The following is a 19,603-nucleotide window of genomic DNA, read 5'->3' on the forward strand; positions in this document are numbered from 1 at the left end:
TATTACTTCCTATATATTGGAATGGGAAGTCATCTTCGACACATTTGTGGTGTTATTTAGCAAGTGTGGATCATCCACAATATCCAATGTCGAGCATCTATCAACACTACATTCATCACATTATAGGGGGGATTTCCAGTCTTCCATCTTTTCTCTCACATGAGGGAAATAGATTGTACTTTTTCCTCTTTTTGGAGGGTAGTTTTTTCCTAGAGGGTTTTCTATGTTCTCCACTTTCTAAGAGAAATTAATGAATACAGTACACTTAAACCTTGGAATTTTTTTCGCTTGTAGACAGAGAAATTTTCTAGATTAGTTGTGGTATAGAGGTTTCAAATGTATAACAAATTTAGTAGATGTGTCATAAATAATAGTTTGAATGTGGTAGGGTTTATAAAGAATGTGTGACAAATTCCACAATTGTGATAAAGGAAACCTGTAACCTGCAAAATTTGAGAACTAACAAAATAGATCAAATTAGAAGCATATTTCACATCAAATTTACCAAAACATGCACATTAAAAATTAGGAAATCGTGATAGGTCATAAGAGTAACACAAACCCAAACCTATTACTAAATTCTCAAATATAATTAATAGAGGAAGCAACCAAATTCAACAAATGCAATAAATTAATAAACCAAAAGCAAACCAATAATGTTGAATTCATGCAAGTCCCTCCATTTCTCTTAGATCCTTCTTGTGTTTGTATATGATGGTGGCTCTCAGAATCATAGCACCTTTCTTGCAGCGTGATAAAATGAGAATTCAAAGACCGTGGTTGTTGATGATAGGAGATTGAGGTTTTTTCAATAGATTCTAGGGATTCCATGGAGAGATTTGGATAGAATTTATCCTTCCAATTTGATATTGGACTTCTTAATAAACTAGACTCTCTAACCCAACATTTTCTCTCTATTATGAGTCACAATCCTCCCTTGTGCTACTAACCAACAATCAAAATATTGAAGGGATTTGTCATGCCATCAACCTATAAGAAAAACCAAAGGGAAAACCAACCAACTCAAAACCCTTCTCCTCTTTTGGTAACTCTCCAATTATGTCATGTGGCTAGAAGATTCTAGTCAATTGGTCAACATGATAGTTCCCAAATGCATCTTTCTCCACAAGTAGTGTCATTAGTTGAAGCAAGTCAAGGTTTGAAGTTACCCCTTCCCAATATTGCATCATTCAACAAGTACGAAGCGAAAGCCAATAAATCAAGTGTAACCTCTACCTAACCAACATGAGTATGATCATGGATATAATATTCTTCAAGTCCAAAGTAACTTCCCTCCACTTGAGTGCCCTAATAACTGAATATGGTAGCAAAATGGAGTTGACATATATAAAGTTGAATGGACAACATGCAATGTTCCACCAACTCAAGTGTTCCTATGAGAAAATATAACCTTGGGCTTCAACTAAGTGTTACAAAATTTAAAATAAATGTTAATTAAGATCCACCAACATTCTTTTCAAGATGGATGCCAATATTAAGAAAGAATATTTAAATTTTATGTGTATAGATTACTAAAATTAGATCTTTAAACCCTCAAAATCTAAATAAATATTATTATTGATACCAATGCCAAGATCCTTAAAATACCTATATATTAACAGTAAAATAAAAACAAACCCAAAACATGAAAAAATACAATTTTCACCAACCTCAAGCATAAAAAAATACAATTTTCACCAACCTCGAACATAAAAAAAAACAATTTTCACCTATAAAAAATAAATAAAAAATAAAAAATTCTCACCATTAAAGAAAAGGAGTTTTGATGAAAGAAAGAACTCAATATAATTTGAAGAACCCAATGCTTCTCTAAACTTGATGTTGTCACATTTGTATTTATGTGATGCTTGCTTGCTCCAAGTGTGGATAAAAATTCACAAGAGAAATTCGCATGTTAGATGAACATAATCCTTTGAATTTTCAAATGGAAGAAGCCACCTAGTTAGAACTTGTCCAACAACCAAATGTGAAAAGGAAAATTATTAGTCTAAAGTATGAACACGATGGAGAACCATTTTTTCAAGTGTTATGCGCTGTTTGGAGATTTTTCCATCTGGTGATGTGATCAGCTCTCGCTTTGGAAGAATGCTGGCAGAAACGTCGAGAAGCATCATCAAAGGTAACTAATAGAGAAAGAAGTGATATTGGGGAAGAGAAACAAGCCAAATGCCTGATAGCCAGTCCATAAACATCTAATTCAGTGGCCCCCAATGTCCAATCCCTCACTTCACCGTACTTACAGAGATTCTAATTCTTTAATGGAGGAAAACAAAATCTGGTGAAAGTAGTTTTACGTCTTATAACATCTCTTCTACGTGTTTACTTTAGCCAAGCATAAGCTATGATTGATTGATGTTTCCAAAGGTGCCCCACAGGAATCCCATTCTTTCCACTTTATAATTGTGTTCTTTAGGTTTGATTTGGGTATCAGTGAGTTGGAGCATCTCTTTCTGCCAAGACGATCTCCTGAATAACTGGTAGGAAGTTTTTCTCATACAACGTTAGTTGATTTTGTGAATCCTCAGTCCAAGAATTGTGTTGAAATGGGTTTCAGATTAGGATACAGAATAGTGAAGATCTGGAGATGGATAAAACTCTCTGGGAAGTCTAAATCATATGCTCCCCTGCGCCTAAAAAGCGGAAAGTCCGTAGGCCTGCGCATTGGAGGAAAGCTTTGCAGAAGATGGGTTAACAGTCAAGAGCTCTTGAAGTCTTCTGATTTCATTGAGTGCTCACAAGATGCCCAAATTCGCCAGATTCGTCTTCCTCAGTTGGAATCACAGTGGTTGAATTCACTCCGCTGGCAATCTTATCTCCCCCATTTCATCCAGGGCTATAAAAGAGGCTTAGATTTAATGGAGCCCAAATGTTCCAAACAACAAGTTCCCAAGGGATATTTGGCTGTGGAGGTTGGACAGGGAGCAGAGCATGAGCGTTATGTGATTCCAGTGGTGTACTGTAACCATCCTCTGTTTAGAGAATTGCTCAAGGGGGCAGAGGAGGAATATGGATTCAATCACAGAGGACCCATCACTATACCCTGTAAACTTGATCATTTTCATAGTGTGCAGAAGCTCATTCAGACCCACCAGGCTCGGAGTTACTAGTTTTGTCGAATCCCAGGTGATTTTGCTTTCAAAATAGTGTAAAAATGTTTGGGTATATGTCATGGTGATGGCATGAAGTAAAGAAAAGTAAAGCCAGTCACCATAATTTTTTCAGGTTTTGCATTGGATTCCTTTTGTAGTTTCTTCGTTTCCAGATCTGTAACGCGTGTGGGATAAATATATGTATCGTTTTCAATCACTGTACAGTGGAACCTTGTGAAAGGTGGTGTTTTGTCGTAGTCTTTATCGTTTTTATTAAAATAAAATAAACTCTATAAAGACGAGACATAAACATTGCCCAAACAATATTCCTTATAGAAAGAAACTCATGGATAGAGCACGGTTCATATATATATATATATAAAAGTTTACATATAAGTTTATTGGTAATAATAGAGGGAATTGATAGCGGCAGTCCAACAATCTCGAGTTTAATTCCAGATAGGGTGAACCCTGAAGAGCCTTCCATAATCTATTCAGGGTTGTAAATTTAGTTCGATTAAGTCTATAATCAAAGAAATTTGGGCAAAAAGAATTTATCTCGGGATCTATATGGGATAAACCCAAAGTCTTTAGATCTATATGGGATAAACCCAAAGTCTTTAGCCCACCACCATTTGGACTTTTTTTTTTATGAAAAGCAAATTAGACATTAGGGGATGATATATATGAGAACAAATTGTTAATTAATAAAAAGTATAGGGTTTAAAGTTCACATTTAACTGAAATAAATGTTGATTTTAAAATAAATACATATGATATTTAATTTAAAATTTGATTTGGCACATGGCTTTGGAAAATTTTGTCTTCTTCCATTGATAGCAGCTATGGAGTCTACATTTGAAAATTATCCGATGGGTTTTTTTGGCAAACTGTCATATGAGCTGTATGCAAAACTGATATTATATGTGTTGTGACCGCATTTTGTATGTGGTTTTGGGCGGGGTGTATAAATTGATCCGTTAGATACTATAGGTTTATTTTATGAGTTGTGACCAGAGGTTTTCTTCCTAGGGTTCTTTCCTCTGGTATGCTCTTTGAATCCTGTGTAAAAAATAAAAAATATTAATAAAAAAGTTTCGTGGAATAATCCACTTTTATTGAAAAATAAATAAAATTTGATGATGGAGAAAAATCATTATTAATATGTAAGTTCATTTGTCTATGTTCTAAAATTTTAAGGTTGATTATAGCGAAGATATCAAACTTTATAAATCAATTATCTTTTTACTTTAGATCCCCTATACATAAGTATATAGCTGATCTTCATAAGTGTAGATTTGAACATTTACATAGAACTGATTTGAAACTCGCAGATTTGATATGGAAAAGACATTTTATCTTTACAATTACCTTTGAGCAATCTTTTGGATTATGAAAGTAAAGTTTTCCTAGGTCAAATACTTGGTAGACTACCTTATATCTCTAAGTGAAAAGTTCAAAGGCAAAAAATAAGTGTCCAATGAACCTAGGATGGTGTGCATTGATATTTTTTTAATAAAGGCTATTAAAATGCTCTCCTAACTACTCTACTTATAAATCCCTAGAATGGTCATTGATGACTAATTGATTATCTAAAACATAATTTTTAAACAAGCAAATGAGTGTCTTTAAATATTACAACCAAGCCCAAAAATTAACAAAATAGGTGTTTTTCTAGCTCACAAAAGCAAGTGTACTTAGAAAAATGTTTTTATTTATTTATTTATTTATTTAAAAGTTTAGGGATTAAATTTATAAATATAAAAATGGGCCAAGTCAATCCTTTACCCACAAATCTAATCGAAGGTGCTTAATGATTCGCTTAGGGATAAAGGATGAACTATTGGAGATTACATATAACAAGGATCAAGATGTGTGATGTCATGAGTTGAATTCATGCAAGGATGTGTCACTTGTAAGATAAACATTTCATTTAGGACATTAAAGTCAAAGTGGACCCAACATATGTAAGGAATTAGGGTATGAGTATTTAATTTTAACCATTATATTTTGACCCCTATTAGTAGAAAAATAAATGTACAAATAAAAAAAGTAACGAAATCAACATGTGTATATTAAAAAAATTAGATACTCAAAGAATAATAGATCTATGTGAAGTAACACATTATTATTTAACTATTCTTACAATGAACATATCCTTTTTATGTCTATAAAATAGAAAATAACATGCAATAAAAAATATCTACCACACACTTTACAAATAACCATTAACCATAAGTTGTTTTGAGATAAAAAATAAAAGGGTTAGGATGAGAAACTATAAATATTTAAAAATGATAAAATATATAACTATGCAAAAGGGACTGTAACCATTCAAATGAGGTGTGAAAGATATCAATCTAAAGAAGAAACATGATCCAAATTTTTAAATAGAATAGTAAATGATCTTTTCTTAAATGTGATATGACAAAGATATTTTTAGAACTAGAAAAATATCATAACTATCATACTAATTACATCATTGTAATCAACCAAAAAAAATACCAATGATAATCTATTTGCTTAGTATAATCAATTGCATACAAAATATTCTAAGAATTGAAGGAAATGAGAAAAATGTACAAATGTGATAATATGGTAAATTTTATCAATTTCTAATCGATATTCAAGAATAAAAGTTGAAAATAATCATCAGGGCTTGTGTAAAAGGTTGTCCCAAACATAGGAAAATGGAAAAATAAGCTTAGTCATATATTTAGGAGATAAGGTAGGTTCAAAGATGTATGTTCATGTAATATATAAGAAAATGGTAAGATAAGGGTGGCCATAAATGTGAGATAGATATCATGAAAACTTCAGCATTGAAGGATGTTGGCACAATAAGAACATCAGCATTGAAGGATGTTGGCACAATAAGAACATCTCATGTAATCATTTGATGTGATACGGTAAGGATCATAGGCATATAATCATAAGATAAAAAAATATGAAAAGGACCATACATATGGGATCATAAGATGTAACCATTATAAGGATCATGTAAACATGTGTAAGGCATGCGACTATATGATCTATAAGTATGATAACTATATAGAAACATGTGAGTGTCAAAGCATATAATGTAAACATATAAAAATTGTTAAGATAATGATAACTTGTAAGGATAATAAACATAATGGCATGGAATAATATAATTATAATATTAGAACATAAAGAGCATACATATGTCATTAAATCATATAACATATAAACATAGGAATATAACAATGAACATGTGAAACCAACATGGTAAATATAGGACATAAGAAGTATCGAGACCCAAAAACATAAAAATTAGTAAGGAAACATGTGAAAAATAGATTAAAACTATGGAGTATAAGAATACAAAAGATTCAAACAAATCATAGCAACTAAACAAAAGGGAATGAATTGTAAAAGATGCTCCCAAGTGGGTAAGTAATCTTAAATTATAATATAGAAGGTGAATACGAATAGGTGATGTGTTGGATATTGCTAAGAAGTTTGTTGGAATAATGTGTTGTCATTTATGTCAACATATTCTTCTGTGTATTTCAATGTTATAGTCGAATTGGATGAGTTGTTTTGGTCAGTGTGTTGCAGATGCATTATTGTGGTTTAATGGGTTTAGAGATACTTGTCTCTAGTTGATTCAACAAAAGTTTCGAAGGTTCGCATGGTGATTAGATTGAGTTGTGAGATCCGATACTAAGGTTGATTTTTTAATTGTTTGTGTTATTCAGTATTTTGGATTTTGCTTTGCATTGCTCTAGAATTACAATATTATGGTTTGTGAATTTGGCAGAGTGTTTAGGACGTTCATATGTGTCCTCAATTCAGATGGTTCATGATCTAAAGGTCTGCAAGTGAATCTTTCAATTTGAGAGTCATTATAGTTGGTGTTCTTGAGGTTCAGTATAATGCACTAGTACATTCGGGGCTAATTTTCGATGGTCGATTGTCAGAATTGCGCTAATTTTCGTTAGAGTGCCGACAAAAGTAGCTATCGAAAAATCATTGTCGGACTTGTCGACGATGCCTCTGACCGTCAGAAATACGACAATCCCATGGACTCTTCTGACGGTGGGCATGATCGCTCTTCCAATCAAAAAAGTCGTTGGACATACAGCATCCTCGTCGGATGTTTGTGTAGAATTTATTGGAAAGTCGATGGAAGTTTGGAACTTTGCACCGAAAGTGATGTTGTTTGTCTGACGGTTGTGTCATCGGTCCATTAATATGCATCGACGACTGTCCGACTAGGAAGTGTCGTCGCACGTACAACATCCTCGTCGGATGTTTGTGTAGTTTGAGTCGGAAGTGCGATGACTCCAGAAACTTTGCACTGACGAGAACGTTGTTGCTCTGACGATTTCATTGTTGATGGAAAGCTTGGTATCTGTCGTAATTCCGACGATTTTTTTTTTTTTTAAATATCATTATCCAGTCATTGATATGTACAATGAATGATATTTTATCCCCACCAGCTACCAATAGGGGGCATAGGTTTGAAGTTAATATGAGGCGCACTGGTTTCAAGCTAATATGAGGTGCACTGGTTTCAAGCTAATATGATTAGGCGCACCATGGTTGAGATGGTCCAACTCCTAAGAGGACTGTATGAACCACTGAGTACTGGTAAACCTATTAAAAATGGTGTTGATAGGGAATTAGCTAACCCAAATATAAGAGCCTTTAAAGCCAATCAGGGAGATGAAATGACTTTATCTACCTTATCTAAGTTAGTTGTTCTTGGGAGCTACCAAAACTTATCTACTATATATATACATGAAATAAATTTATCTACTATATATGCACATATTTCTTATAAGTACATCCCAAATTGATAATCTCATATAAAGTGTCATCCTATGTCAATACATGACATATACATATTGAATGACATGTATATATATCTCATACTAAGTAGTCACTCGTTATTATAGATTCAACATATATTCAAAGACAATAATCATGCATTCCGGACTAAATGAATATCCTCTTTAATAAAATAAATCACATGTACAAGGTTATTGGGTTGATCGAGTCCAATAGCAAAGTACAATAGGTAAAGATAGTGTATATATATCTCATACTAAGTAGTCACTCATTATTACATATTCAACATATATTCAAAGATGATAATCATGCATTCTGGACTACATGAATATCCTCTTTAATAAAATAAATCACATGTACAAGGTTATTGGGTTGATCGATTCCAATAGCAAAGTACAATAGGTAAAAATAGTACTAAAAAAAATGTTACTAGCATCTTAAAAGAAAACATAAATGTATTATGACCACCCACAAAACACTTGATATAAAATATTTCCAACCTTTCTTTTGTTTAAGTCCACCCGACCACGTGGAACCCATAGGTCCACCCCATCGTGCTTGTGGAGATAGCTCCAAATAGTCAATCAAAGTATACAAGGGGGATGATAGGCTCACACATGCCATACATGATGCATACATGACACAAGTAATGGAACAATACAGTGCAACATCAATAGAGAAGGATGATACCAAGTCATGAATCCACATAGGGTCACTACTTTAAAACTACACAAGGCATTAGATTCTAGAGTGCAATGGAGGAAGTGTCATCATATGTCTCTTTGCACAAGTCCCAAAACTCCATGTGCGGGCTTACCTTTCATTGTATGTGCTCATGGGGATGCACCATATGGAACCAAGCATTCTCTCATATGGACAAGAATAACAATCACACAATCCCTATGTTACATGAGCGGGTATGTCTCTTTACACGAGTCCCAACGCTCCATGTGCAGACATGTCTTTCATCATATATGCTACATGGGGATGGACCATATGGAACCAAGCATTCTCTCATGTGAACGAGAACAATGATTACATAATCCTTGTGTGAGTGGGCATGCCTCTTCGCACAAGTCCCAACGTACCATGTGCGAGCATGCCTTACCAAAACACCCTTGGTGTTGTGATAGCCCTCAAGGCATGCTCAAGGAACCAATTTTCTTGTTATTTGTTTTAACCCAAGTCTATTGTTATGTTATCACTTGATTACAAAACTCCCCAAACATGAAAGCCAAGCATGCCAGGTATGCTGATGGATGAGGGACAGGAGTGGGAGCCACTCCCTAGTCTTACTCTAGGACTAAGCTCATGCCATATCTAAATGAAAGGCATCTCAAATACATCATCGATGGAAAGCTGCAAGATGCCATTTTCATTCATAAACAAGACATACTCAAGGTCAGTGCAAGAAGCTGAGTCCACTTTTTGGCCAAAAAGTGGAAGTGTTTTCCCTGATTTTCAGATTTTGTCTCATTTGAGCTTAAATTTTGAAACACTTGGATATTGAATCTTGGAAAAAGTCAGAAATATAAAAGATAGCCCTCTGAGTGTACTTTCCGAATATGTAGTTTATTTTAATACCCACATAATAAAAAATAACTTTTGTAATGGAGTTCTCAAAACTATGTTTTAAAAATGTTTGTTTTAGGACCATACCATGCATGTGTACGACCCACACTTTTTGACACAATTAAAATTATTTTCTCAAAGCATTTTGGGAAATGGTTTGTAACTCACTGAAGATTGATGAGCATATTTTTCTGTATTTTTTTTTAAATATTTTATTTTTTAATTAATTTTTTAATGACCGTAATTATGTTTTTAAAAATTTGACATGTATGGCCCACATAATTTGACATAAACTTAACATTTAAAAAAAAAATTCAAATAGAAATGAATTTTGTGTAGATTGATGACATATAATTTTTTTTTCAAAATTCATTAAAATAAACAAGTTATTAAATTAACAAAATTAGTTAATATTTCAAGTTTATGGACCCAATTTAGTATAAATTAAATGAAAAATAGTTAAAATAATCATTTTTTAAATAAATTTATATATTTAGAATCTAGATAGTATAATTTGAAATGGGTTTTAATTTCGTATAAAAATTCTCTAATTACAGGCACATAAATTATTTTAGAAGATCATATTTGTGCTTTCATTCATGGAGATTTGAATTTGCAGGTCCATGTCTTAGGTGTGGCCATCCCAGGCCTATCCTGGGCCTAATCCCGAGCCAAGTGGCAGTTTGTGGAAAAAAAAGGAAAAATACGATTTAGAAACGGGGGCCCGGTTTAAAAAAATGGACCCCCGTTTTGTTTAAAAGCGGGCCCCCGTTTATTTTTTCTTCGGGCCCTCGTTACCTTTTGGCTTGAGAGCCCGAAGCATAAACAGGCCCCCGTTTATAAGAGCGCGTTTTCCAATGTACGGACTTCCATGAATTTGTGACTCATTACCTTGCATTTGCCCCTCAATTGGGCACAATCACAAAGAGAACGGTAAAAAGTGTGTTTGAGATCAATGTCCTAATTGTGGCGTGGTCACCAAGAGATAGCCGTAAATTTGTCAACCTTTCCTTCATTTAAACCAAGCAAACCTTTATGTATATATATATATATATATATATATATATATATATATATATATATATATATATATATATATATATATATATATATATATATATATATATATATATGTATATGTATATGTATGTATGTATGTATGTATGTATATGTATGTATGTATGTATGTATGTATGTATGTACATACATACATACATATATATATATATATATATCTATGTATGTATATGTATATGTATATAGTTTTATGTATTCATTAAATATTTTCATTTAATTTTGAGCATTTTGTGGATGGTATAATCAAGAAATATATCATCACCCTCACCAATTATGCTCAATTGATTTAAGTACAACCATTTGATTGTTAATAATTTTTAAATTAAGGGAGTAATTTTCAAAATAGAATTGTTGAATTATTGATTTTTTATATATATAATAGTATAAGCCTTTTATGGATGGTATAATTAAGAAACACGCCATCACATACACCAATTATGCTCGATTGATTGAACTACAACCCTTTGGTTGTTAATAATATTCAAAGGAATGAATTACTTCTCAAAATAAAATTGTTGGATTATTGAATTAGTATATATAATAGTAAGCTTTCTATATTCATAAAAGATTTTCATTTAATTTTGAGTCTTTTGTGGATGGTATAATCAAGAAACATACCTTTACCCTCACCAATTGTGCTCAACCAATTGAGCTACAACCCTTTGGTTTTAATTATTTTTCAAAATAAAGAAGTACTTGTCAAAATAGAATTGTTGAACTAACATGAATTAGTATACATGGCAATACGTTTTGTATATTTATAATAAAATTTATTTTTGTTTTAAGATTTGTATATTCGAACAAGATTCATACATAAGAAAGACATACTCAATTGGTCACAATCACCAAGAGAATGGTAAAAAGTGTGTTTGAGATCATTGTCCTAATTGTGGTGTGGTCACCAAGAGATCACCGTAAATTTGTCAATGCAACTTTTGTTGCAAAGTTGTAAAAAGTGTGTTAGTTTTGTTTCAATGATAGTTAATACTCAAATATTGGTTATGGACGTTGGAGGGTTGATGAGACAAATAAATAGCCTTGCTTCATCGACCATAGGATCGCTTGTTGGAGGCATTGAAGGAAAAGTCAATAAAATTTGGAGATTTTCTGCAATTTTCACTGTTTTTCAAAACGTTACAATCTATTTTCCATCATTTTTTTGTTGTGAAATTATTTTGTTGGTATTATAAACCTATTTTTAATGAGATAACAATGAATCCATGAACTTTTGTCTTTGGTTTGATTGAATTTCATTTTGATTTGAGCAAGTTATCATAGTTTTTCTAAAAACTGTCATAAACCCTTGTTAGGGTATCCAGTCATAAAAATAAATGTATAAATCATATCCCCACTAGTGAAAAGTCATCCCAATGGGTGGGAACATGTATATTGGTATTATCTTTCATGTTTTCAATCTTTTTAGGTCTCCAGGATTCATTGACACGTGCAAATGGTGACTGTTGGTATGATATTGGTCATGTATCAGACCTAGTGCAGCATCGAGGGCAGATTTGAAGTTGTAAGTGCAAGATAGACCCCCTTGATGTTTGGAGGAAGGTAGTGAGGGGTGCAGAGGGTTAGTGTAGACCCTTTACAAGCTATTGTGGCCCTTGGGTAGGGAAAATCATCAAGAACTTTATGACTATTCCTAGATAGTGTGTGGCTGTCCTAGTGAACAAATGAAGACTGAGATTTGGGGAGTATGATGAAATGAATAATCTTATTATGTGGTGGACATCTGAGATAGGGTTGCAATGATCCTTGGAAACGTTTAAAGGGGTTTGGAGGCCCTAATAAGTGGAAACAAATCATATATTTTTGATTGTGCTAAGTGACTTGGTTGTCATAGTCATTGTTGTCAATCATCTGTATGTTGCAAATGGGGTTCACATAAAAGTCTTTTATTATTCAGAGACTAGTATAAAGGGTGTGTCAACCTTGTGAAATTTTCTCCTAACAAAGCTTAAGGATTTTAGGGCTTTAGGAAATATTTTGTGGTGTCTTTGTCCATCAAATGGGCAGTATAGTTTGCTAGGGATTGATTTGTGTCAAGTAAGAGCAAGTGAGAACTTTGGGATTACAAAGTTAATTTTGTGGCATTGTCTCATGTTCTCAAAACAATGTAATCAACATGTCCAAGGTGATATCCAAGGTCCAAGGGATTTCCAAACCTATGTGCGAGGGCTCAAACTTGTAGTGGTTTAGGATGGAGACTAGTAAGTATGCCCTAGTGAGTTGTTGTGTATGTTGAGTTTGCCATTGTGAGTTACCCCCTACCTCTGCATCATGCTATCATGGTTATGCTATTTTGAAGAGCAACCCACATTTCAGGCATTCAAGAAAACATCAAGAAACAATTGAGAAATCTACGGTCTTTGCTATGGTATTAATTTTTATCATTTGATTTTATGCATAGGTCTTAGGCTTTATTGGACGAGTGTGAATGTGAATTTGGATCTTGCATTGCATTTTTTCCACTTTATTTAGATTCACATCTTCATCCTTCACAAGTATGAAGACAAGTATGATTAATTGTACCTAGCTTTGAAATTAGTTTTCAATGGTAGAATTTTAACACTAACAACCATGAGCTTATCTATCCTTAACAACAAATTTGTCCCCCTTTTACATGCACTTAGGGACCCTCATTGTTCCTTTATGGGTATGTCATATTTTATGACTGTCACGGGTCTAGGGTTTCAAGAAATGAAAGAAAACCCTTTCTAAACTTTGTAATACACTAAAACCCAAAAATTCTATCCCAAGCATGTTCAATATCTTTTTAACCTTATTAGAGGTTTCATGCTTTGTAGGTCTCCAAGATTCATTGGCACGTGCAAATGGTGACTGTTGGTATGATATTGGTCATGTATCAGACCTAGTGCAGCATCGAGGGCAGATTTGAAGTTGTAAGTGCAAGATAGACCCCATTGGTGTTTGGAGGAAGGTAGTGAGGGGTGCATAGGGTTAGTGCAGACCCTTTACAAGCTATTGTGGCCCTTGGGTAGGGCAAATCATCAAGAACTTTATGATTGTCCCTAGATAGTGTGTCCTAGTGAACAAATGAAGACTGGTTTTTTGGGAGTATGATGAAATGAATAATCTTATTATGTGGTGGACATCTGAGATAGGATTGTAGTGATCCTTGGAAACTTTTAAAGGGGTTTGGAGGCCCTAATAAGTGGAAACAAATCATATCTTGCCAATTTTCCTAAGTGACTTGGCTATCACAGTCATTGTTGTCAATCATCTGTCAATTCTCCCAACACTATTATACAGCCTTCATGCACTGACATACATTCTCAAAATAATGTTACACAACCTTCACTAGAATTTTTCACTTGAGAAGGTCTCTCACCAATGAATTTAGGGATTCTTGGACTATTAAGGTTTAATAATTTTTTAATAGTTTTTGAAAGCAATTCCTACAATCATTTGTGTAGAAACAACAATGTTCTACATGTCCATGCATCAATGAGAGAGGTTTAGGATTTTCATTTAGCAACATGATTGATAGAGATACCAAGAATGAAATTTCAAGGAAGATCTAATATTTAAGAATGAAATTGCAAGGAAGATCTAATATTTATGAATGAAATTGCAAATCAATCTAAGTTACATGTTTGATATCCTACTTATATCATGGCAACATAAAATGTATATATGCACTCAACATACCTCTTTGCTTGAATATTTGAGAATGTTGCTAGGAATTAATAGGTGAATGATACATTGATCTACACATGAATCACTTGTACTTTCCTGATACTTTCATCCCTTGGTCAAGGCCACATACCCCCTTACACTTGAATATTGTTTCCACCCTCATGATTACTTGAAGTCCATTCTCAAATCACACTAAACGATAATAGTTAGTACAAAATAGTGACCATAGCCAAGGAAGCTCAAATTTACTCATACCCAACATAATAAGAAACAACTAAATCATCTGGACCATTATTCATAACATAACCTCTTTTTCGCATCATGGAAGGCTAAAATTACAAGGATTAGGCTTCTTTGAAGGAGCCATTGTTCAGAGCCACCAAACTATCAACAAGAGTAGAAGCTATTATGCTCATATAGTTTTAGGACATATAAAGAGTTGAATCAAAAATGAGATCATGAAGAATACAATAGAGAGGTATTCATGGAATAGACATTTGAAAACATCTCATTCATGAAGTAACAAAATGCTAAAGAAAATGACAACTATTAAAAAAACTTACAAGGATGAGGCATATTCATAACTTTTGCAGTCCCACCTCGAATATCAACACTAGAAGCAACTCATATTATTCCTGTACATACAAGACAATATGAGAGTTCATTATACCCAGCAACTTATGGTGTTGTTGTTCGTGTTGGCTCTATTGGACCCTGCAATTAAGATTCAATATACATTATTCAATAAGATTAACTGTGCAACATAATGAAATATTGAAAAGTGTGTTATCTTGTTGAGCTTCACTTGGTTTCAAGAATAGTTTAATATTCTCTACTTAACAGGGCCAACCACGTGAAGGTGGAAGCTGATTTGGCCCCTCCCCCCACCCCAACATCACTCTAAATTCCTTGTTAACATCTTATAACATTCATTCATTCTACCATTAATAAAATATAGCATTCATTCATTAATATCACATAACATTCATTAACACATAACATTGATTAACATTAATTAACATGCATCATTCATCAATATTAATTAACACATATCCTCCATAACCATTAATTAGCACACAATTACATTCACTAACACATAAAAATCAGTCATTATCAAATAAGTTAGATTACAATCACTTCTTTTTTTGTTTTTTCTTTGAAGCTTTGAAAAGACTAAGTGGAACATCGGTTTCTTCATCATTTCCCCCCTCTACAGTTGTTCCGCCCTCTGCTTGTGATCTCGATGTATGCCTAGTCCTATACTGAGGATGAGGAAACTGAAGCGAAGGGGGGTCCTCTGCAATAACAAAGAAATGGGTTAAATTCAAAACATTTTTTATTATTGTTACAAGTATTTCATTAATTTAGAGAACATAATTGTTGCACTCTTTACCTAATGGGGCCACATCATTTTGTCTAGCCTCAACCTCAACATGTTGAACACCCTCTAGATCATCTGGAGTTGAAATACTAAAGGTTACATTAATGCTTCTTCAACAAACTTCTCACATCATGTTTCTTCAACAAAACACACTAATATGAATTGAGCCAACACCATGAGGATAGGGTCAAGTATCATGGCAACTAATCATAATACATGAAGACAAGGTTCACACATAAGTGTTGGCTCTTAACAATGCCACACTTCCAAAATTGTCAATCTCAAAACTTCTCCTATTGGGTCAACACTCATTGATGGCCACAAGGCCAACTCAATGTATGTAGGCTTCAAACTCCTTACTCTAGGCTTGGAGGACCCTACACAAGGTCTATGAATACTCACTTGGTATTACAATATAAATATCCTTCCTCTAGAACTTTGTTTGCAACACACACATCAATATTGGTAATAATTGTTACGATGGATGGTCTATTAGGACGGTAAATAAAATGTTTATTCTTTTTCCACCCTTTGAAACTACAATGAGGTATTTGACTTGGCAGGGTCCCCACACATCACTTCAACAACAAACATTAGGCAATTCAATCTTTTTCCTTTTTAATGCATTTTTTTTTGTCTTTCATTGGTTTTCTCAGTCTGATACATAGGGATATCAGACCTTTCATGGCATCATCACACGCGCCTTCCAATATGCAGTCCTTTCATATTTTAGGTGCCTACACACTATGTTGTTGTTAAGTATCGATGTAGTCTTAAGACATCTCATGACTCCATTACATGTCCACACTTGGGTTTACAAACACAACTCTGTCAAAACAAAAATAATATCACTAGTAAAACTATGACTGTGACAATCAATACCATTAGGACAGTCATAGAAATTTAATCTATTTCATTTGGTTTTGATCAAGAAACCCTTTTGAAGGTTGCACAGGGTCCCCTTAACCCTCTCTCTATCATAAACCACTTCAAAATACCAATCGCTTGGTCTTCCCACCAAATTCTTCACTCTTACTGTCTTTTACTGACTGATAAATAGAGATATCAGACTGTCCTCATGCCCAAACGTACCAAATATAATTTGGAGCCCAAGCACACAACATAATATGATACATAGCATGAAAAAAGGTATTCCCACACATTTGGGTTAATTTATATGCATGGGAGACCAAACTATACATTATTTACTCCTCTCGGTAAACACTAGGTAGGGTTTTGACATTTTTTGGAAAACTATGATATCTAATTTAAAACACAATGAAATTCAATGCCACAAAAATAAAAAATGAAGTTAACTCACTTCTCTACCACATCCAATTGACTTCCATTAAATTATGATGATTTTCATAATGAAAAATGAAGAGAATCAGACCGAAACGTCAAAAAATGCACATAAAACCCCAATTTCATTAAGCAAATCTCTTGGATGGAATGCCAAAGGCCTATTTATTCCCATCCAAGTGGGTTACAACCTCAAACCACCATAAACAAACTTTCCAATCATATTTTTAAGAAGTTTCTACAAGAAATGCAAAAGTTGTCATGGCAATATGACAACTTTTTTCCCAATGGACCTCAAACTTTCACAATTAGGTCTCTATTTGTTGTTAGAATGCGATCTATGACTAAGTATTAGAGGATCTTACTAACTTGGGCATCATGCTTTTATGTGTCTCTGACATGACTCCTAGTAACTATATAAGGATCTTACTAGTCCTAGATCTATGCCTTGTCTTTTTGATATGGTTCCTAGTGGGAATATATGAATCTTACTAGTTCTAAATGTCATAACTTTTTGTTTTGCATGCTCCATTTGTGTTACCAATGTTACTCATTTTACTCACTTTGTACTTCCTTTTTATATCAATATTGTAGGTTGACAATATCATAAGTCTTGGGAGCTACCACCTTTCCAAACTTGTAGTCATCTTGACTCTTCAATATCTTGGTGAAAGAATATTTGGTTATCCATATTTTCCCAAGAGTACATGGGCATAATTTCACACTCTTTCTAAGAGGGGGCTAAATATTGCATCATAAGTTGTACCTCTTTTAAAATATACACTAGGTTTGGACTCACTTTAGTGGTTGTGCCTTATTTATGCCTAATTGTACTTAGGTTTGAGAATGTTTTCATAAATTTGGTTCATTCCCTTATTCATGATGTTCCTCATGGCTCATTTTTATAGGACTAGAGTCTTGGGAACCCTTATTCATGGAAATTGGACCTAAAATTTGAAAGATGAATGTTGGATTCGCAAATAGTAGGAATTTCCTCTCCAAATTTGGACTTTTGCAAAACTTCCATTTGAAAAGGTGAAAGCTGCATATAGATATAAGTCTATTTCTCATTTCAAACCCCTATCAACTCCGGACCACATCTACCAATTTTTTAATCAAGCAATTCAAATTAATTGAGCATAGATCTATAATCAAGGAACAAGGCATTCAAAGATACAACTTTGTTACATCAGTTATGATCAACTACATTATGCTTTTCCATGATGAAAGAATACACTAACATGTTCTAGAAACATTAAGGTTTGTGTGGAACTTCATGCCAAGCATTTCAAAATTGAGGTATTTGTCAATTTTTTATTTACATTTATGTTTGGAACATATTAACACAAACTCTAATTTTATGAAGCTTCCTCTGCTAGATACCTCCCTAGAACTGGTTCAAGATGACTCTCACGCATATTTGTAAATGTGCAAGGAAACACAATAGACAAAAAAAATAGTAGAAAAGGAAGATGGTTTTCTAGCTAAAGACCTTAACATAAAACATGAAAAATGTAAGTAACTATCTGGAACTACCTCACTGTTAGAGGGGGTGTGGTTGATAACTACAAAAATAGTTTGATAATGGCCTCTCCTACTCTATCTTCTAATGAGAACTGGAAACTCATCAATGCTACTCGTGAAAGGTTGATCCTTTAACCAGGTAGCTTATTCCTCGTTGTGTATGTTGTCAAATTTTCTATCTATACATACTTATTCTACCTACATGTTGTTTGTTTTTTATCCAATCTATCATAATCTCAATATCACTCTACTTGTTTGTGCAACCACATTCCTCCCAACTACACAACACTAAAGGAAAAAATCAAGTGAGGAAGGATACCTCTAATTCCACTCAATCAGTGAGATGAGAAGGTAAAAGACAAGGTAAATTGTGTCTTTCATGTATTTGTCTATTTGTTTTTTATTCATTTATTTTATATTTTATAGGTTTATCTAATTGTTGTAAGTCCAAATATTCATCGTCAAGGAATTATTTCTCTTGGAGTGATTGATACAGAAAAATTGTTCATAAATAGTCAATTAAAAACTTGGGAACTACTTCAGGAAGAATTCAATTTGAGTATTATGAGTATAAGAACATATTCTACATTGACTAAATATATTTAATTTATTAAACAACTTATCAAGAATGTTAATGAAAGTGACTTCATCCCTAAAACTAAGTGGGCCGATGGGATCCCTCTTTTCACGATTAAAGAAAAAGGTTTGTATAATATCCTTACTCATACACAAAGCATTTTTGAGAATGTTAGCAATATTGGATAAGAAAAATGTGGTCTAAGGGTATCACTAAATCTTGTTGGTCTAAAACTCTTTTGGGCTTTGTTTTGGGTGTGGATAAGGTTTCTAATGTGTTTTGGCTTTTGTTGTCTACTAACATCCATTGGTTGCTATGGAAGAGAAGGAATGTGTTAGGCCCAATATGGAAAGCTATGTACTGAGAGGGGAGGGGTGAATCAGTACTCCAAAACCTTTCTTCAATAATAACCTTATTGTTATGCACAAACAGAATAGTGCAGTAACATAAAATAAAGTTAAAACAAACAGATAACAATCATACATGATTCACTCCATAACACATACATTTTGGTTACGCAGAAACTTTTGGTTAGGGAGAAAATTTGCGGTGGGGATGGCACCCACAACTTCACTA

The 19,603-nt window shown here is 33.5% G+C and overlaps 1 protein-coding gene across 1 annotated transcript; it reads left to right on the top strand.

Annotated features, from left to right (window-relative positions):
• The first annotated feature begins 2,468 nt into the window (after window positions 1-2,468).
• On the top strand, window positions 2,469-3,324 carry LOC131042775 (auxin-responsive protein SAUR36). The gene has a single exon (XM_057976096.2). It carries the CDS (start codon window positions 2,565-2,567, stop codon window positions 3,126-3,128), a length of 564 nt encoding a protein of 187 aa, XP_057832079.2. The 5' UTR covers window positions 2,469-2,564; the 3' UTR covers window positions 3,129-3,324.
• Window positions 3,325-19,603: the final 16,279 nt, after the last annotated feature.

Source organism: Cryptomeria japonica, chromosome 10 (genome assembly GCF_030272615.1).
Source record: "Cryptomeria japonica chromosome 10, Sugi_1.0, whole genome shotgun sequence".
In the NCBI taxonomy this organism is placed as follows: domain Eukaryota; kingdom Viridiplantae; phylum Streptophyta; class Pinopsida; order Cupressales; family Cupressaceae; genus Cryptomeria; species Cryptomeria japonica.

Coding starts and splice junctions, on each gene's coding strand:
- LOC131042775 (XM_057976096.2), top strand. CDS start 2,565: ATGGGTTTCAGATTAGGATACAGAATAGTGAAGATCTGGAGATGGATA.